This window comes from Apteryx mantelli, chromosome 7 (genome assembly GCF_036417845.1).
Source record: "Apteryx mantelli isolate bAptMan1 chromosome 7, bAptMan1.hap1, whole genome shotgun sequence".
Taxonomy (NCBI): Eukaryota; Metazoa; Chordata; class Aves; order Apterygiformes; family Apterygidae; genus Apteryx; species Apteryx mantelli.
Window position 1 is genome coordinate 21202869 of NC_089984.1, and position 21470 is coordinate 21224338.

The window sequence follows — 21470 nt, forward strand, 5'->3', positions numbered from 1 at the left end:
GATATGTGGAAGAACTTGGTGCTCACCAACGGGGATGAGGGTAAGCGAGCGTTCTACAAAGAATGAAAAAAAAATGAAGGGTGCTGCCTGTTGCAGGGAGGAGTGATGGCTTTGAGAAGTCCATGCAGGAGGCAGACTCAATCTTTGAAGAGTCGCTGAATCAGGAGCAGAAGGGGGATTGTGCTGCAGCTTTGGCTCTCTGTAACGAAGCTATATGTAAGTAACCCTAACCGCCTCAGCTATTGCGCTTCTGACTATTTACTAATATCACAGAAAAAAAGTCTGTAACATTGAATCACCTTAAATGGTCCGATGGTAATATAGGGATCCTGCTGGTCTTTAGAAAGGTGTTGGGAGACAGAACTTTGCCTTTTTCAAGTGTTCCCTTTTGGGGATTTTAGTCTCATTTCCCTTCATCCCCTTTCTTTTTTGTGTTAGCGTTCCTTTACATTGCTTAGTTCAGTGCTATGACAGCAACAGCACTGGGTTGCCGATGTGTCCTTTTTGATGCTAATAGGTGCGTTTCAGTAAGCACCCGGTAGGTAACTCCTCCTGCCACTGTGCCCTCGATTCACAGTTTTTCCCAGCCTTTAGGCTGAATTACAAAGGGGACTAAGCTCACCCATCCTCAAGGAGGCTGCAGCATAGGAAGAAAAAGGTAGCCCACTCTAGAGTCTTCTAGAGTAAAAGGAATGAGCTATGCTGTACCTAAATCTTGGGGGGAGGAGGGGGAAATCAGGACGATGAAGTGCTAAGTGCATTTGGTGACCTTTGGGAATGTGTGCTATGTGATTTCATTTTATTTTCAGTCTTTTCCATTATGACTGGCTGGCTGTCTCACCCCACGCTCCTGCCTGTCTGTATAGAAGAGTTGCAGACAGAGTGGGTAGTTACTGTGCCTTTGCATTTAGAAATTGGCTCTTACGGGCTGCAGATTAAGGGGCAATGTACTGCTAGTGTGAAAGCTATATTAGCTTCCATTCCAACAAGATGCATGCTAGATTTCAGATCCCAGCTGGATACTTCTACACATAAAGGAAGTCCCAGATACAGGAGAAGGATAGATGAAGAATGAAGTAGAATTGTGGTAGGGTTGGAAAGAGTCTGTGTAAAGGGGATGAAAAAGTTTGGCTGAAACATAAATAATTTTTTGCAACTTCATTTTGGTTTAGTTTCAATTAACTTGTTTGGACACATGGCTAAGCTGAATGTGCATTAATGGAAACAGTAGCATCTTTGTGAACTCTTTCATGGCAATATTTGCATGGTCCATGTTTTACGTTCTTGCTGCATCTTTTTTCTTTTTTTTTTTCCAATTTTATTCCTTTTTTCTGTTTTTTTTGTTTCTGCTATGTTTTCTTTTGCATTTTAGCTAAACTAAGACTTGCCATGCATGATGCCAGCTCTAGCACTCACAGCAGAGCCCTAGTCGATAAGAAGCTGCAAATCAGTATCCGAAAAGCCCGGAGCCTCCAGGATCGCATGCAGCACCAACAGCCATCGCAGCCGCTGCCGCCGCCAAGCTGCCACCCACCACAGGGTGGCACCATGGCCCAGTCTACAAGGTAGTCCAAGTATATCGCCTAGACCAGACCTGAGCTGCCTCTATAAGCAGTACAGTCTGGAAGGAAATAGTGAACTCTATATATTCCCCTGGATAGTCCAAATCCTGTGGTGTCATTCCTCATTTCTTTCTTTCTTAGGTTCGATCACATTACAGGAGGGTCAGCTACCTCTTCTTTCCAGTTTTTGTAGCATAGTTCACTGTGCATGTGTTCAAAATGTGGTCTGTGACAGTGAATTCTAGCAGGCACTTCCTGACAGCACCAACATTTTGTGCACTGAGGGAAAAAATACAATAGATAATAGCCTGATTACATGGGGATGTGTGTGTTAAGATGAAATGTGCGACTTTAAAATGGGGAGTAATTTCAGGACTTAAATCAGTAAAGGAGTACTATAGTGAAAGTCTTGCTATAGCAGCTTTTATGTTGGGGACAGCAATCAACATGTGTATTAGTGCTCTGTAGTCTGAGAGGTGTCAAATATATTGATCTTTTTCTAGTCCACTTCTCTAGTGGTGCGCTGGTACAGCTCTTGGATCCAGTGATGCTGTGTCATTCCTCTCTTTCTGTGCTTCCCAGCTGCCTGTAGCCTGGCTTTAGCAGCCTCTTCAGCATCTCTTCATGATTCTTTCTTCCATACTGATTTTAACTATAGCACAATGAACTCTCTGCTCTAACTGATCCTCTGCTCCTACCCTCTTTAGCATGCATCTTAATCTTCCTTTCTTCCCATGCCATTCCCTCCAAACACTAGACTATCCCTACCCAGTTTCTAGGCTGCTTCTTGTTACTTTTCTTTCCTCTCCCCTTTCTTATATGCTGTGCTACCAGATGCTTAGATGACATCTCATGTGAGAAACCTTTTTCTTTTCCTTTTTTTAAAATGCCACATACAGTTACATACTGCAATTCAGTTAATTTGCACACCTGCCAGGCTATAGTTCAAAATGTTCTTTTCTTTTCCCTCAGTAGTTGAATTATATGTAATGAGGGCTGATGTTTTTGTCAATCAGGGATCCATTACATCCTCTTTTACAGGAGAAATTCAGAGCCCCAATTATGCAGTTTGGCAGATTCTAAGAAAATGAAAGAAAGGAACTTTCTAAACTAATTTTGTTAATGCTGAACTTGTTCACTGCTGCTCTGTGAAAAGAACATTACTTTTGCAAAAAGTTCTGTTGAAACAAATGTTAATGTTGCAGCCAATGAAAAGATAATCTATTCGTAACCAGAGTTTTGTTCTCTTGCTTTGATATAAATAACACTGTAAACAGTGCAAAGTTTGCAATTACTCACAGACAAGGTCATTCTGCTATGCGTATCAGCTAGATCTTCATTATAACTTTTGTCCTTTGCCTCTCAAGGAGGAAGCAAAGCAATGAGGTTATAGTTACAGGAGAGTCCTTTTATCCTTTAAAAATAATTGTACTCAGTTTTTGAGCACAGTGTTGATTCTGCAAACTTGTATTTTTTTTTAATGTGTTACTCTAGTAAACAATAAGCAGTGCTCTGAGTAACAGAAGAAGTTTTCAGTTTGGTTGCTTTTAAACTGGACTGATTTCCTTAAGTTCTCTGTGAGCTGTTTGTATTCCTCCATTTTTCCACAGGCACTTGGATTTGATACTTTTTTTTTATTATTCTGTCCACACATTAAAATGCCAATTAAATGCAGAAAAATGTCAAGGACAAGTGTGACCCAAGGACATAATTGTCTTACATTTGTACATAAGACGAGTACAAATTATTCTGTAGAAATATATTTGAAATATAAACTATTAGGAAGTAATAGTTCTGTATTTAACTTGAACTTTATCTAACTTTAACTTGCTGGTTAAGTATTTCAAAGCTGAGAATACAAAGATAATAGGAGAGAGATTTCAACCTGTTTCTTCCATTTCTCAACTCATTCTTCACAGAGTTACCTGAAGAGAGAGGACCTTATGGGAAAAGTTGTCAGTTCATGTTCAGATTATGAACTTGTCCGGAATGTTTACAAAAATATCTAATATGTCAATGCTGGAAAGGATTGTTTTATTTTATATAAATGCTATTTCTATTATTCTTATAGTTATTTCTACCCACACTCTCAGGCTGCTGGTTAAAGTGCCTAGGGTGCTCTACAGGAATATTGAAAGTTTATAAAGAGTATATTTATAATAAAATACTCTTAAAAATATGAAATGGATTCAACAGATCAATTACAGTAGAAAATTAGACTTGGACACAAAGGACTAACGTGTATGTATCTGTTGAATTAATACAAAATTCTCTAGAATCCAATTAGGTGAAGAAAAGTGTGTTGAGGTGTATGTCACATAGTGTAAGTTCTGCATCCTAGGGATAACGTAAGCAATGCCTACTGCTAATCATTTACCCTTCTGTGTGTTTTAGTGAACAGACTGGCCCGCTCCAAGTACTGCTGAGCCAGGAGGTACCACTGGAACCCAACAAAGAAGTGGAATTTGGGTCCAGTTCTTTCTTCCACCCACCTGCTTCCTGCCATGAATTGCACTCATCATTATATCCAGAGTCTTCCTCCTTGCCCCCTTCTGAAAGCAATCCATCCAACAGGACCTCTCCAAACTTCCAGTCTGCTTCTGCTGATTTTCATGACCAAGTTCCCTCTTTTCCCTATAGGCAAGGGTTGACAGAGAGGTCTGCAAGAACTGAAAATGATGCCCACCGTAGTGTGGAATTTGTTGAGACCACAGCCACAGGGCCAAAAGACTATAGGGAATGCTGCAGTAGCAGCAAGTTAGAAGAGGTTCATAACATAACAGCTATTCTTGCACCTCAGTACAAAACCAAGGCTAACACAGTAAACTTTGGGTCTTTGCCTACACTGTTTCCCTGTCCACATCCACCACAAGCAGCATCTCCTGAAAAAGATGGCCAGCACAGCCCTTGTTCCAAACTTTCAAGCTCTCCAGTACGGGCCAGCATTGATCATTTAGGGGGCTATCATGCAATGACCCCTGCAGCTTCATCCCCTTCACTGCAGTGCTCCCTGGATCCTTTACAGAAAACAAATCAGTACTCCAGAGCAAACAGCCATGAGATTCTATTACCTTCACAGGATGAATATGGCACAGCAGAAGGTTGCAAATCTGAGGCTTTTAGTACGAAGGGACATGTTCGCTCCTTGGCAGAGCAGTTTCAGAAAATGCATGCAGTCTCCCAGAGGAAAGGTATTCGTGAAAAAGGCTGGATTGCTACAGTGTGTCAGGATGAGAAGTCTCCAAATCTAATACAAAAATCTTTCATCAACCCTTCACCCTCTGGTTACAGACAGCTAATCCATCAAGGCCAAGAGAACAGAAACCAATCTTCTGAAAAATTGCACTCATCTGTGGATATTAGGGACGGGGTAGTTTCTTTGGAGGGTTTTAGTGCCCAGCTTGTTGCTTCTAAGAGTCTTTGTCCTCACAGTGAAGAGCTGTATAGAAGAGGTGGACAGAATATAGCAGACCCTGCACCCTACCTGGAAAGGCACTGTCATGATGGAGGAATGAAACAGGGGGATGATGGAGCTACTAGTAGCATGGTTGCTTCTATGCCTGTGGACCGTTGGGTGAATAACGTTACTAGGTATTACAGTTCTCAGAAGGATAATAAGAATACTGAATGGCTTCCTGTACCTGGGAGGAGTCCATCCCTTTCTGATCAGAGAGCAGTTGGAGATGACTTGAGCAGGATCCCAGTACATCTGCATCCACAGTGGAATCAAGACACAGAACAGGAGCTCTCAGAACTGGAATCCCTCTATCAGACTAGTCTGCAGGCATCTCAGGCCGCAAGGCCTCTCTTGGGAAGACAGGACAGTGCTAGGTATCCATTTGACCAATCAGGTAAGAATTCTGCAGCTGTTTTTCTTGGTTGACCAGCCTACACACACCACTATTAGGCGAAGGTATCTTTTCCAGTCAGTTTAGTTAAAGGGGCATGAATCTGTACACAGATGCAGAAAGATTCAGGTCGCAGATTCTGAAAACATTCTGACTGTAAAGATAGAGAAGCACTGTCATAGTACCGCCTGGGGAGGCTTCAGCGTAGTCACTGATCTTGGCAAACAGAAAATATCTGTAGAATGGCAAAAGAATAATTGATCCTATTTTTGAGCAGGCAACTAGCTGTTTAGGCCAAGACTACTGAACTTTGTTTGGAAGCCCTGCATCACCTTGGGAGTTTATTAAGCTATTTTTATGTCCAAAATGAGTGTTCTCCAAATTTGTGAATTTTAACTGATTAGTATATGAGAATTTAATCTGTACCTGGAATAACTTTTAAAAGTGTTTCCAGATCTGTTAGAGCTGAACTTGTTTTTTTGCTAAGGACCACCTACTTTTACTTCTGGAAAATTACTTGTGAAAGTGGTCCTGTGGGAGCATGATCTGCACTATCTTTGAGACCTTTTAGATTAGTTGGTGCCAAAAGCAAACTAACGTATTCTGTTGCTTTTGGTGAGAACAGCTCTGACATTGCTGGAGCCACCCAGTCAATTACAGCCTGGTGCTAGCAGTCTGGTTCCACTTAAGCTGACCTAATCTGCTGCCTCGGGTAGGACAACATTAATTCTCTGCTCAGCACAAGTGAAACAAAGTTCTCTAGGCTCCATGCCATTGCATTAGAGCTACAAATTTTCTGGTCAGATACAAGGCTGTCCAAAACTTTATGGGCACCAAAGTGATGTGTATATTGCAATATATATGCAAGGCAGGTTTTTCCCTGCACCTATGGGGGTGGAGCCTCCATCTTTTCTGACAAATGAAGACATGCTGTGACCAGAGGGAATATTGACAGTAAACTCTTTTTGAACAGGTTTTATTCAACAGCTCTCATACTCCATGAAATTCTCTTGTCTTGCACTACACTGGCAGACCAGATAACACATCCTAAGAAGATCATTTTCCATTCAGGGTCTTTGGTTTCCTTTCAGGGTTAGGCAAGATCTGACATCACTGGTACTCTCTTGTATGGGCTTGGATCAGAAGGTCTCTAGGTGTTCCTTCTTAGCATACTGATTTTGAACGTCTTTCTAGATATCTAACAGGATAAAGCCCAGTTGCTTTAGTGTTAACTGGAGCCAAGGAGTTCTGTCATCAAATTCCATATTTCTTATGTTGACACTTCTCTTTCCTGTTTTCCCACCTCATATCTGAGGGATGAGATACAGATATTCTGCTAAAGTTAAGTTCCATGTGAGATCTTTACTTCTGATGTGCTGTGACTTTCAAATGTTTCTTCCTAAATTCTGCAAATTCTGTTAAAAATTCGGTTGGATCTTGAGTTGATCCAATTCATCTACTGTAATGAACTGGATGAAATTTACCTGAGTGGATCTGGGACAGCTCTTTCTCACTTTTGTCTTGGATTATCTATTCATGTGCAAATGTCTTTTAAGCTTTCTGCCCCATAGCAACTATTTTTGTCAGACCTTTGTATTCAGACTCATGGTGAAAATGCCACTGTTCTATTACTAGAGATTTATGCCAGGGGATGAAGGCCCAAAGAGATAATCTTCCAAACGCTTCCTCAATGCAGAAAATGTGGTGCTACCGGCACCTCAACTTTGCTTTATTTATAGATAGATTCCCTGTGATGGATTTTTTTTATTAGGCCACTGATCTGCCTATGTATTTCCTAAGAAGTTTCAGGTTTCAAGTTTATTACCGGTTGTGGGTTTGCACTGAAATGAAGTAACTGTAGTCATCTTTATTTAAAAATAACACTTCTGCATAGTTAACCAGCACAACAAATGGCTGATAAATGTAGCATTGGATGGGAACAAATGGAGTTTGGGGGAGGCGGGGAACGACTTAAAGATGGTATCTTGTTTACCCCAAGTAGCTTAACTCTGTTATAAGTTCAATAACTGTTCCCTAGAAGCCTGCACAAGGGCAAGTGAAACAGAAGTGAGTATCCTGATGGACTTTCTCCCCTAGGGGATTCTGGGAATTAGCTTGTGTATTAATGTCAAAAGAATCTCTAATTACTTCCCAGTTTGTGTGTATAGTCTTTCCATGCCAGAGTCAGATCTAAGACAGATAAAATTGTATCATAATACTCATTCAAGCCTGGAGTTTAACCATACCATTTTATTTCTTTCCCAGTCTCTGCAAACCTAAATGTGAAGAAGCTGCATGCTACGGCTGGCATGGGTCTCTCGAAAACCCCAACAGCAGAGATCGAGCGCAGTCTGTATGGAGCCAGTGTCTCTTCTGTCTCCAAGGTGATAACAAATTACTAAGACGTGCTAGGGAGGGAAGGGCTAAGACTCTTGTGAGTGAAAGAATTTACAATGGGAGAAGTGGAATACATTGTAAAAAGGCAGTGGGATCATTGATGTTAGCTTCAGAGAGAATTTTAAGTGCAGTCTAGCTCAGGATTAATTAGCTAAAACACGAGTGACTCATGCTGCATGCAACTTGCATGCAATAATATTATCTAAATTCTGACTTTAAGGTCATGTACACCTGAAAACTTTAAGGTCTAAGTCTCTTCAAACATATTATCATGAACTGTTATGCATTGCAACTTATGTAAACTTCTTCTTGATATTATCGTCACCTGCAGTGGAACTAGTATTTTCTTTTGTTGACTGTGTCACTACATTTCTTGAAAGACTAGGGTTTAATCTGGTATTTGCTACAGTCTGTAGTTGGATGGTAATATTCCTTGGTCAGAAACAACAACACAAAGAAGTTTCCAACTACTGCTAGCTTCTCTCACCCTGAGCTAAGACCTGAATGAAGGCCTTCAGAAAAGAAAAGGCCGTAGAATTTCACTGCAGTAGTTTATTAGATTTAGGTTGATCTCTTCCTGATAATTACTATACAAAATTGATATTATAGAGAGACCTTTTCTGAAATGCGTGATATTGTCTGCAGGTCATGTATACCGGCGAACATAGGGAACCAGAAGAGGAGGAAATGTACAGTGCAGAGAATTTCCGTCGCATTGCTCGCAGTCTCAGTGGGACAGTCATCACAAACAGAGAAGAGACCTTGGTCTCTTCTCACAGTTTTGTAAGTAGAATAATGTGCAGTTTTTCAAAGAGCTGTCAGCTGCATCTAGCATTCCTGTTTTCTCTGTCTGCCTTTAGTAGATAATAAATAAACAAGACAGCAGACAACTGGATAATAAGCAAGGTGATGGAAGATGATGACATCTTTGTGGATTTTTTTGCTCTCTTTTTGGAAGAAGAACAAGCTTTTATTTAAATAACGTCTCCTTCAGGAGTCATTGCGGAGTTGTACCAGTTGCAGCTGATGAGCATGCAAGCTAGTATTACTTGCTGGTATACAAAGACATCCAGTATAAAAACTTTTTTTTTTTCAGTTGACTTAGAGTTATTTTTCAGTAAAGTTCTTAATACACCTGTGACTTTAAAAAGAGATTACAGTAGTCATGTGAAAGTTTTTGCTCTCTTGTGGGTATATTCAGCAAGTGGCATTTAGCAAGTAAAAGTAAGCATAAAGGGAAGATAATTTAAGTAATGGTACATAATGCTGCCAATTACATACAGGAAGCAACTAAAAATAGAGAGAATTTGATTTTCCTGTGTTATCTTTGTTAAGCAATCTTAGGTGTAAGTTAAAACTGCCAGTGAGAAAAACAGTAATAGATTATTGCTGGTGTTTAGCAGCATAACCAGATCTTAATACAAAAGTTTGGCTTGGATCTAATTTTTTGCTAACTGCGCTTAAGATTTGATTTGAAACCAACTGCATAATAAGCATAGAAGAGTATGAGTTGCAAAATCAGTTATTCAGACTGGTTGATAAATTTCCAACTGTGCTGAGTGCCATGAGCCAGGAATATGTAAACTCGTAAACTTGAATATGTAATATTTGCTCCTCAGCATGCTTTACTTGGGGCTTCGACATGTGCCTGGAAGTGGTGGCAGAAGCAAGTTAAAACCCCTAGCTGGCCACTGGTCCCTCTGCTGAAGGTTTTTATCCCCACAACAGAGACGGCTGATAGGATGGCTCTCTGTTGCTACTGTTCAAATTAGTCTCTGGGCTCAAGTCAGTGACTTGTTTGTTAATGTGCCAGTGTGAACCCCAAGTCCATGGCTTGCCTCTCCTTGGTATATTTCCAGTCAGTTGAAGTGATCCTCCGAAGTAGCTCACCACTGCAGTGAGAGCCTTATTGGATGGCTGGAGTTGCTTATTTTTTTCACATACAGATGCATGTTTTTGTTCCGGTGACTCATCCCTTTCCTTGGATCACCACTATCGTTGCTTGATTCAACCCAACTTTGTGTTTACTCATCATTTTATGTTTTTTTCTTCTCCTTTCTCATTTTGTAAAAGGAAGCACCAAACATGAGGAAAATGCCAGTGGAAACCAGCCACCGTTCTTCCAGCTCCACTTCCCTTCCTTTCCCCCATGATCCTCCTGTGTTTCCCTTTGATCCCCAGCACAACCCAAACCAGGTGCAGCACCTACCCCATGATGTACTGATGCCCAGCATGGTGGGCAAGGCACGTAAACCGTCAGGTAATCACAGGACTTTTCATCCTCCTTCATGATCAGAAATATTGCTGAAATATAGCTCTGCAGGTCTCGTCTTTCATAATGATGTTTCACTATCTGCCTGAATTCCTCCAGAAATTTGAAAGGATGAATCACATTCTCTTTTTCCTTTTCTGTCCCTTTTGAGATGTTCAGTGATGCTGTGCTAAGTGGACATAACGGAAGGGAATAATCTTTATGGAAACACGATGACTACTTTTTTGTATAAAATCATGTTCACGTTTTTGAGGTATTTTCTCCTGCGTAAAAGTAGCAGTAAAACCCATCACTATGTAGTTATGTATAAGAATCCTTCCACAAGCTACTAATTCCAGCAAATCACACACACAGTTGTACTGGTATAAGTAACTAATTTCTGAATGAGAATTATTTTCCTTGTGAAAGCCATCAAAACCAGTTTGATCTACCAGCTTTGAATTATTATGTTGGGTTCCTTCTTGATGACACAAGAGAGATTGCTGCTAAAGAAATCCTTTGTTTTGTGAAGTCTGTGACAGTAGCTGTAGTGTAGGGCAAGGAGGAAATGCAGAGAAGAAAATGAATGCTAGAACAGGTGCTGCTAGATTTCACTCACATCAACCAGTAACTGGAAGTACTAGTGATTTAGTTTAGCTTTTTCTGTCACCTATGTTCTGTGAGGAAACAGCAATAAATAAAACATAACTAAGCAAACCTTTTACTTTTTTCTTTCTTTCTTTCCTCCCCCCCCACCCCTTTTTCCCTCGCTACCCACCCCACCCAGGAGATCAGAAGAACATCATCCAGAAACTTTTGGTTGTGCCTGACAGGGGTGAAGCTTTCCAAGGTGAAGACTACCCAGGTGTGGCACTGAGCTATGGGAGTCTACCTTGTGCACCCAAAGGCACCCTTTCCCAGGTGCAAAGGCCTCTTGTTAATCAGCATTTAGGAGGTGGAGCATCAAGTCTCACTGGCCGCTGGCTGAACATGAGCTACGCTGCCAGACAAACAGCCACATTACCAGATAAACGAACGACACTCTGGGGGGAGTATGCTGGCCAACCAGCCAAGAGTTCACTGGAAGGCTTCCTCCAGCAGCCCTCACAATGTCAGATGCATGAATCTTATACCGTCGGTTGCAGGCTGCCACCCAGCACAGACTACAGCACTTTACCCCGTGAGCCTTCTTGGGATCCTGGGGCCCCTCAAGGTTGTCCCGTGCCCCCCTCTTGTACTAAGGCTCCAGGTCCAAGGAGGGTTGACATGCCCCCAGAGGAAGACTGGCGACAGAACAGCTACACCCCTCAGCCTGGCAGGAGGCGAATACTGCCAGTTCATGTGATGGATGGGACTTTTTCTTCTGCTTCTGAGGCACACAGAAATATGCTGGCCCGAGCAGCAGCAGCTACTGGCACCATGCAGAATAACGGCTGGTGAGATCCCTTCCACTCCATGCACCCTGGAAAATCCCCCTGTGAACAGACTATAGCTGTTGCCTGGGTGTAGATTATAAGGAGACGGCAAACTACTTCAGTTGGTATCTGTGCCAGTTTTGTCTTAAAATGTAGCTATACAGTATGTGGAAACTAATTGCACTGTATTTCTTTCTGACACTACTGAACTGCTGTCCTGGATTGGGAATCGTAGCTATACTAGTCCCAGCCTCTCCTAGCAAAAAAGTGCTATAGGAAAGATAAGTTTAAGGGACATTGGTTACGGGTAAGTTCCAAGTATGCGCATGTTTTGAAGGAGCATGGCCAAAAGGACATTTTTAAGGACTCTTTCATGAAATGTAGCTTTGGTAAATTCTTTGTATACAAAACCAGTCCTTTCGTTTTCCTCTCCTTCCTCCCTCCTGTTCCTTACTAGGGGGAAAAACTGACCTACCTTTCAGGTTCCAATAAATGTACACTTGCCAGGCTGGCAGGTTATGAGGCAAACCCAATTTTCAGTTTGCTGAGATCTTGGGCAGAGATCACAGCTGTAGTTGCTACTGAGGAAGTGGCAGGGAGACACTATTCATCAGTAAACCAGAAATTTCCCCACTTCCTTCAGGCAAACTAACAATGCTTCAAACAGAAAAGACTGTTAATGCTGCACGCTTAATTGTACCAATGTAACACAGAATAAGTTTAACTATTTTAGTGTCAAACATACTTGCTTTTGTAAGTATTTTTCAAATAAATCTATGAAAATAGTTCTATTTACCTGTCTGTGTATGAGCTTTCTTTGCTATTTGGCTTTACTTATCAGTTGGCCTGAAATTGCTGATTTTTTTTTTTATACACTGACTAAACTAAGTTCTTTGTTATAGTCCATTAACAAAGTTTATGTAATAAATACTTGGTTAGATTGAAGGATGTGATGAGGAGTTGTGTAATTCTGCTACTGGATTTGCATTTTCATGTGTTTCGTCACTACTCTGTGCTTAACTTCCCCCTCTTAAAGGGCACTAATAAACAGGGCCTCTTAGAAAGTATCTTGTGATTTCGTGGTTGGGCAGAAAACCACAAAATAGGCGCAAGGTGGTAGTGCACACAGCGAGGAGTTTTAATCTCACACAAAAGGGTCTTTAGAAAAGACTGCTGTAGTGAGAAATGTGGTTTAATAAGAACTGCACTCCTGGTCTTGCTAAGGCATTCGAGTATGGTATTTGGAGTCATTACATGTACAGGAGGGTGGTAATTTAGTTTAATATTGAGGGTGGGACTGCAAATTTGGTTCTCCCAGCCCAAGCAGCCAGTGGAAGGTCTAGACTGCCCTCTAGTGCTTGGTACTGCGTGCTAATTTGGTCTCACTATTGTTCTCTGTGTATTAATTTTAATTTCCAGATAATTTCAGGATTTGCACCTCAGTGCTTGATGGAATTTTATCAGTTTTTGCTGTTCAGTCTGAGATTTTGAGTCACATTTATTATAATAAATGTCTTCTCTCAGTTCCTTGTTTCTAAATAATTCCTATTTTGTCTATTGTAACAGTCTCCTGCAACTAGATAGTGTTGTGTTGCACGTTTTTTCTGTGCATAACTTCCCCCACTAGCTCCAGTTACCAGAACAAAAACATCCTCTTCCTCCATCTCTCCCTTTCAAAAAAAAAAAAAGAAAAAAAAAGCGCTACCTAATTTTGACTCTTTCACTTAATGCTTTTGCCAGTTTAATAACATAAAAGTTTCAACAGTACTACTAAAGTATTTTTAAGGACTCCTAATCCGATTTTCTAAATATAAAGAAGTGGAACATTATTTTACTGAAGCAATTATTTGATTTAGGCTTGAGTTTCAGATACATATGGACTTCTCAGGCTCTCTGGCTCTGTATGGACGCACTGTGCAATATGCTGACAAGTTTCTAGCTGTAGAGGTTACAAGTCTGTTTATAGGAAGCGACTCCAATGTGGGGGTGGACGTTGGTGTGGCGTATAACTGACGGAAACGTTCCTCTTCCCGGTCTCTCTCTCTGCCCCTCTCTCTGTCTCATTGGAAGGGTAACGCGGTTGGAGTGGAGGGAGTCTGGGCAGAAGCAGTCCCTGTCTGCTTTCAGTACTTTGTCACCTGTAGCAGTTGGAGGAAGTTATGGTAGCCCCAGGATCCAAATGAGGACAGAGATAAGTATTTGACGCTTTGCTTAACTACAGCTCCATAAAATTCAGGCTGCAGGATGAGGCTTAAGTAGTCTTGAACTCAATTATCAAAAATACAATCTGCCAAAATAAAGCACAAAGTAAAGTCATTGCTTCCAGGAGCAATATGTAGTATGTAGCATTTGCAAATAAAGCAAATGTGTACACTTAGGGTTTTTTTATTATTATTATTTTAAGCCTAGCTATTTGGAAGCAGGAAGTACACTTCCATAAAGCTATAGAGAGCAAGCCTGACTTGATGCAACTCATTTTAATCATACTAATATTGATGGTATCCACTTTTTATTTTTTCCTTATAAAGGGAACTGTTTTTTCACACCTCCATTATAATTTAATCTACCAGGCTTCAAAATTGTTCTGCAAATCTCATATATATAAAAAATACATATACATATGTTGTTTACTGTGAAATTAGCTGGACTAGATGCCTGAAATGGACACAACCTCTGAAGCATCTCATACCCAGTGTTATGATAGTATATCAAAATAGAAACAGAATAAAGTGGGTTCAGTAATATATTTAACATGGGGGAAAATACACACCTGAAAAAAAAAACTTGCTTCATCTGGAACTCATGCCTGGAAGTCTTAATGACTCATAAGTTAATACTTATGTTATAATTCAGTTGACTTACTGATAACTTGTAAATCTCTTCAGTGGTATTTATTGGCTACTTGAACCCTAGAAAATCAGTTATGTTATTAGTTTAGTAGCTCATTAAAGTTCACTGTTGCCTACAAGAAAGGTGAGAGGAGGGCAGCTTCCCCGAGGAATTCAACAATTGTTTTGGAACAATCTTTTTTCTTAGTCTATAAAGTATGCAAGCTTTGATGCAAAATAACCAAGATTTTCTTCCTAAAATATCCCTTTGTCTGTCACCAGCTTCAGGGTAGGTTAATGGATGGAATTTTTAAGTGAAATGAAAATAAAACTCTTTAAATTTACATTTTAAAAGAATTTAATTTCAGCTCTCCTAAAATAAAACATTATCATTCACTGTATCTGTCTGATCTCTAATGTGTTTTTAATATGAGTTTGGAGCCAGTTATGTAGGGAAAAAACACAGTAATAAAATGGAGAGTGACTTGGTGTTCTAGCAGTAGCAAATGTGTGTAAATATAATCTTTATGTATATGAAAAAGCAACTACCTAGCAGAGTTATTTCTCTTGAAGGCAACAGAGCTTTTGCACACTGTTTATGAGAATCATACTCAGAGCTGCTGAGCAGCAGGTTTGTCCGAATGGAAAATGTGCTAGAGTGTACAACACCAGTGAGTTAATCAAAATGAATCTCTTTTAGGGAAGCGAGCCACAAAAGTGCAAGGTAAGTGCCCAGTCCTTCCTAAATGAAGGCCACTGCCCACATTAGAATGTGTGGAATTGGGAAGAGGGAGGGAACTGTCTTACTGGTATTTTCTGTGATCACTAAGATTGCTGGAGTTGCACTGATTTAACAGTGATGGCTGGGGTGAGAAGTATCAAGTGCACACAGGGCTCCAGAAAACGGGCAGTCATGCAGGTTTTGCATTTAATGTCATTTCATGTATTTACCTATTTTGGCAGTGGGGAAAAAAAACCCATTCACCTATGTCATGACTGAGTAACCCGAGTTATGCACTGAAATGAAAAATGGACAGATCTGAGCATCTTTTTTTTTTGGGGGGGGGGGGGGGATAGAGAAGAGAAGCCAAAGAAAAAGAGGGCTGGTGAATTGGAGAGTGAAGGGAACAGATGGATAGGTGAAAAAGATGAGCTAAATGAATGTTTGAGTCTCTTCCCTCAGATGTGTCCATCTTTCCAAAGAATGCTCACTAACTGATCTGTCTGAATTTTCTTTCCTTCTTTTAATAGATAGATTCCTGGACAGAGAGGGTCCTCAGCATCAGTCTGCCTGCTGAAGCCTTTGAGGAGGGAAGGTTGACTCATGTATTCTGCTGGAGAGCAGGCAATTTATAGGACTCTCTAATAATAATGTTCATGCTACTGCCAATGAACCTGTGCAGAAACACTTACATGCCACTGCTATATGTATAAATAGAGACAGACATTGGGCAAACAGTGTAGAGGTCAAGTAAGTGTTTATACCAGCTGGGGCAAAGATAAAAATATGCTTGGATTTTACAAATACTTCATTTATGTTAGATGCATCCTGGAGTCTCCTACCACTACAGTGTCTCCTGTTTAGAACCATGGGTGGCAGAAAGCAAAAGTATGAGATCTTTAGCTGTTTGTGTTTTGTTGCCACTAGCATTTTATCACAGCATAGTCCAGAACCTTTTTGAGCCAAGTTAGACATCTGTAATGCTCCTTTTATGCTAGTTCTTTCACGGTTACTGTCATTCATGGAGTTTCCTTTAGAGCTTCAGAACATGTTTTAGCAAAAGCATGCTAGATCGAATTCTTGTCCCGTTACTTTGCACCGTGCTTGCATGCTGAAATTTTTTTCCATCTGCATCATTATTCTAGTTTATTGAAGAAAAAAAATTATCCTTTAAAACCAAGAAAATGTAATTTAGGAAATTTTTATAAATTACTGTTTGATTAATGGAAAAATATCAACTAAGACCAACCATATAGTCACTTCAGAACACTGATTGTGTCTGCTAGCATATTTATGGAAGTGAATGCAAATGGATGCAAGTTCAGCTGAAGCAACCTAAACTTCTTTATTTGGCATCAGCAGCATTGTTTAAGTATTCACTCTTGAGAGTGAACACTGAATATACTCATGAGAGATGAGAAGATCAAATGTCCGTTTGTGAACTAACTTAAATTAGGTTAATTAAGGAAGATGTATCTTGACCTTGGGATGGCTTAATCCTAGATGACTCATCCACAAATGATAGGCTTGAGAAGCATTACATATGTATATATTAAAATTTTAAATATGAATACACAAGAAAAGTGAATATAAAGAAGCTGCATTTTAGTAATAGATCAAATCTAAGAATTACTTCATACTGTTAAATTTTATTATATTGTTTTACTACTCCGGCAAAGTGGTTTTGATGGCAGTCTAGGGTTATCTATAGTTTCTTTATCTAAAGTTTCAGGGTTTTTTTTACTCAAGATTTGTACCAATTGTTATGTGACTGTCAGTTAAAGGAATTCCAAACATAGAACTACTAGCAGCAGTAGTTCACTGGAAAATGAATCTATTCAAGATTGTATCTTGAATGAAATATGTATCTTAAAGCACATTAAAGCACAAACATGTTAACGTGAAGTATCTGTGAAAATTATGGAGTAAATAGTAGCAGAACACAAGTAACTTGCTTTGAATTACAAGATCTTGACTTAGTGTCCTTGAATTACTTGGCTGAAATGTGGCACATGAGAGCGATTCAACTAAAGAATGCATGTTTCTACCTCTCCTGTCTGACAAGGTGTTCCATGTTTTATTGCTTGAAAATACTTTGCTTTCAAATTCCTGTATTTCCAACACAGCATACTAAACTTCAGCTTCTCATAATGGTTTAGACTGTGTTTTGTTTTTTTTTATATATGTAAAACATGTCAGTCAAATGCAAGTTAGGATCATACAACTAAGCCAGTTACAAGTTTTAGAAGTTAGGTATGTATTTTTAAGTATATTTAACAAGAAATAACCAATTGTTCATGACCCCCATGCATTAATTGTTTCTAATCAGGTGAAACCATGTATAAATAGATTTTTCCATTCATTTTGGCAATTCACAATTAGTTTCTCCAGATAGATGTTAGAGAACCATTTCAGTTGTGTACTGGTTTTGGTGTAGTTGTGGACTTCCCTTAGAGGCTTAGGAGAGGCTATCATATACCAGACCTAGCAGTCAATTATTTATGACAATCATCTGAATAGGAGAGAGAAAGGTATGTGTGTGGAAGACTGTCTCAACTGACTTCAGAATAAAATGCTTTGAACACAAGGATATAATTCATATGAAAAGCTGAGATGTTACAGAGCGGAAAATAAATCTGTAACTTCATCTTTTCATACTTCCTGGAAAAAAAAACAACGTCTCTTCAGTGTTTTTATAATTCTAACTACATATGAAGTTCTCAGGACAAAACACAGAAGCAAAACATTTAAATCCTCATGTGGGATTGCTCTGGGATATCCTCTTCTGCATTCATTTAACAACTTAACCGTGACCTCAGGCTTGCCCAGTTCTGAGGGTCATTTTTGGCTCAACCTGTTTTTAAGCTATCCAGTCCCAATGAATCGTTTACTTGCTGTTAACACGTATTAATACTTAATGGTGTTCGGTGTCAGTAGCTTGGTAAAAAGATGCAGAGGGGTAGTTTGAAGGCGTAGTTGCACTTTCACCATCCAGTAATGGTGGCCAAATGTGGTTATCAGAGAAGAGTAAAATAGCATGTACTTTTCAGTGACTGAGTCATCCTCTCTCCTTTTGCTGGTTTGTCCCCACCATAGTTTGCTTTTAAAATACTTCATGGGATTTCTCTGATTTACAGGCCATTTTGTTCATGGATCAACATACCTCATCAAAATAAAAATTCATTGTTATACATCATAGCTTCAGTTTTATAGCAACAAGATCATTGGTTATGTCAATAAGGTCCTATACATAGGCCTGCTTACCTTGAATATTTTGTCAGTTAAGTCTCTTTTTGCTTGTGCAGGCTGTAAGAAAACTAGAGAGAACACAAAGGAGGACAGCAAAAAGCAGAGTGAACTCAATTTTAGAGTGCATAGAGGTGACTGGATCATAGTCTATTAATACCATCAAGGTAGTAAGATAAATGAAGGGAGGGAATTGCTTGGTCTCAGATGGTATGAGAGGATCAATAGCTTAAGGCTAAGGAAGGAAAAGTTTGAACTAGATAATAAGGGAGGGGGAAGGAATGCTTTAAGCAGAAAAAGTGAGCAATGTTTTGAGCAACCTAGGGTAGAGCTTCAGGTACCATCACTCCAGAGGCATCAGATTGAAATTAGAGGTGTGGCTGATAGGTAATGGTAAGAGGAAATCACCTAAAATTTTAGGATCAGGCTAAGTGGCACAGGCTGGATTGCTTTATCCTTTTTTTTTACAATTGTGATATGATAAAAAGAATGACTGGGTCCAAGACTAACTTTTTAAATGTAGCCGGTATATCTACAGCCTGTTCATAGATAAGAGGTTATCAAGGAAATGAGTACAGGAAGGGAGTACAATGGGATGGAGCACTAATAGAAAGTAGCTTGTAGTTTTTACCATCATCTGTCTGATATTTTTGTTTCTTGCTGTTGAAATCAGTGCAGCTTTTCAATACTGGATGAGCAACCATGAAGCCTTGTAACGTTCACATGTGTGTGTGCAAAACAAACACATTGCTGGCCAAAAGGCTTTCCTTTTCCTTGCTGACATACCTTACTGTCTTGGAGAGGCCAAAAGAATAATTTGCTCCCCATTCCAATTCACCAATTTGACATCTGACATTGACAACTAGAGGTTATATTGCAGTGATAATGATTTTTGCGATGCTGTAGAAAGTGGCTTAAGACTATGTTTTCAGTCTTTCTGAATGATGTCCTGGTGTTATGCATAATAAGGTTCTCCATAGAAACCTAGCTTGGGACAGCAGGGAAATCTTGTGTCCTCTTAAAAGAAAACATTCAGGTATTCATACTGAAACTCAGTGTGGCAATATGTCAAAATGGATTAAAAAAATTGTGGCTTGTTCTGAGGTAGTCTCATAGTTTGTACCAACTGTGATACCATTTCTGAAAATTAAGAAAGGAGAGTTTCAAGCATACGCTAGTGAGAATCCATGAAATGGAACAACCTCTTAAAGTTTCGTCTCTCTCATCTTATTCTCCTGCTTATAGCATGTCTTCCCTTCTCAGACCTGGTTTATCTCTGCAAGATTTGATCTATGTATCTTTCCCTTGGGATCTGGAACATATCTCTATCTCTTGTGATTCAATTTTCTTCTTAGAGTTTTCAAAAAGTCCTCGTTGGATAATTAGATGATTCTGGGACACTGAATTGTGCCAGTTTTAAAGATATGTAGCTTTTACAGTCAGATGGGACCATTCTGATCATCTGGCCTCCTGCATGAGATCGTTATAGAATTTCACCCAGTCATTTTATATCTAACTTCTGTATGAGCTTAAACTGCACTTGTTGGCTGAGGTGGCTGTTTATTCAAATATATTTACTACTGTATCTTGAACTGCTCAGTCAGGGGAGGGTGTCACGAAAGTTGAGGATTTAACATGGCACTTCTCAGTTTAAACCTCTTTTCACACAGCTCCAGTATGTACTGCTTTGAGATGGAGTAGGAGTAAGAGAGGGATCATCTGCATCCCTCATGGCCCCATTCCCCATGGTGTGGCTTGATGATTGCATCTTGCTGAATTTTTTTTCTCTCTGATATGAAAGCAGTTTTTCAAATAGCAATCTAGTGGGATGAAAGGTTTGGTTTTACCAGTCAGAATAGGGATCAGACTTTTTTTTTTTACTTAGATATTAAAATGAATGGAATGGAATGGCCACTTGGTGGCAAAGCTGAACAGGAAGCAAAATGTGAATCTGCTTTTCAGAAATGGTTTTATTTGCCTTGCATTTGTGCAAGGTTTGTGGTAACAAGTCAGGACCCTACAGGCACACTGACTTCTACCTACAAGGCCACATTTCTATTTGTAACTGTACTTTTAAGTTCCTGCAATCATAACACTTGTGGTTCTAGTGGAAATTGTTTCATTCCTTGAACACAAGATGTATTGAATCAATCAGCTTTGCTTTCACTGTAATGTTACAGTAGGTATGTGGGGGCAATGAGAATGCCCCTTCCAGAGTCTCTAGTAGATTTTGAGACAATATTGCATGAAAAAGCTTCAATGAGAGGCTAAAAGGCTTAAATGTAGTTCTGTACTTTATTTCTCTCTCTCCTTAATTTAAGTTTTGGTATGGTCCTAATGACAAAGGCAAATGCTGTATGTTTTATTGAGCCAAAGTGGAAAATGTTAAAAAATTAACAATAAAACCCCAAGCTAACTGCTAGCTAACTTCTCTTTATAGCTATTGTTATCCAAAAAGTAGTCATTCAAAATATCATCTTTAATGTTTAAAGGAGGTGTGGTGTGTAGGGAAAGTTATCTCATCATCCTGATGCATTTATGGGAAAAGAACGGCAAGCTTTTGACTGTATGAGATTTTTCTTCAGGTGATGCCTGGATATATAACTAGAAGCGTTTCAGAGTGCAGGCACTAGGTATGCTATCTAGAAGCTGATGATGTCTCCTTCTGTCACCGTATCATAACGAAATAAAATTATGCTATACTTTTTCCCCAACCAGAGCTTTATCTGTGTCAGCCCCTTTCTCTTCATACCGCAGGGAGACAAGACGCATGTTGGCTGTGGGCTCATGAGAAAAGCGAGTGGCTGAAAGAACCTCAGAGGCATTTCTCTTGCAGCTCCACTTCAGGTGAGGTAAAGCAGTAATTCCTGACAACACTCGACAAGGTTTCAGGCTCCCTATCTGCTTTGGAATATACAGACAAATGACTTCCTTCCAAATATGAGAATCTCTCACGTGTTTCACGCTGTCAAACATTCAAACTGCATTTATTATTGAACTTCTCTTAATTCTAAAGAAGAGATGGAATTCATTTTCTCCCTTGTTCAAGCAGACTGACTTTAAACTAATGCTAAGTCAATAGAAGCAGCATTTATTTACCTGTCCTTCCTATCCCATGCTCTCCCTGCATATTCTGAACTGTCTGAACTGGTACACGTGCATGCTATGGAAGCAGCAGTTCCTACTACTGGAAAGCTTAGTG

The 21470-nt window shown here is 39.7% G+C and overlaps 1 protein-coding gene across 6 annotated transcripts in view; it reads left to right on the forward strand.

Moving 5' to 3' along the window:
* The window catches only part of USP54 (ubiquitin specific peptidase 54), a 103356-nt gene extending 91092 nt beyond the window's left edge, over window positions 1-12264 (forward strand). For 4 of the 6 annotated variants that reach the window (XM_067299927.1, XM_013960261.2, XM_067299929.1 and 1 more), the window contains 7 exons: window positions 97-216; window positions 1373-1565; window positions 3957-5413; window positions 7676-7794; window positions 8453-8590; window positions 9881-10067; window positions 10846-12264. In XM_067299927.1, the coding sequence (XP_067156028.1) occupies window positions 97-216; window positions 1373-1565; window positions 3957-5413; window positions 7676-7794; window positions 8453-8590; window positions 9881-10067; window positions 10846-11498 (2867 nt within the window). In that variant the 3' untranslated portion in view covers window positions 11499-12264. The remainder of the gene's footprint in view (window positions 1-96; window positions 217-1372; window positions 1566-3956; window positions 5414-7675; window positions 7795-8452; window positions 8591-9880; window positions 10068-10845) is intronic. The other 2 variants (XM_013960262.2, XM_067299930.1) reach the window with 1 other exon arrangement.
* Window positions 12265-21470: the final 9206 nt, after the last annotated feature.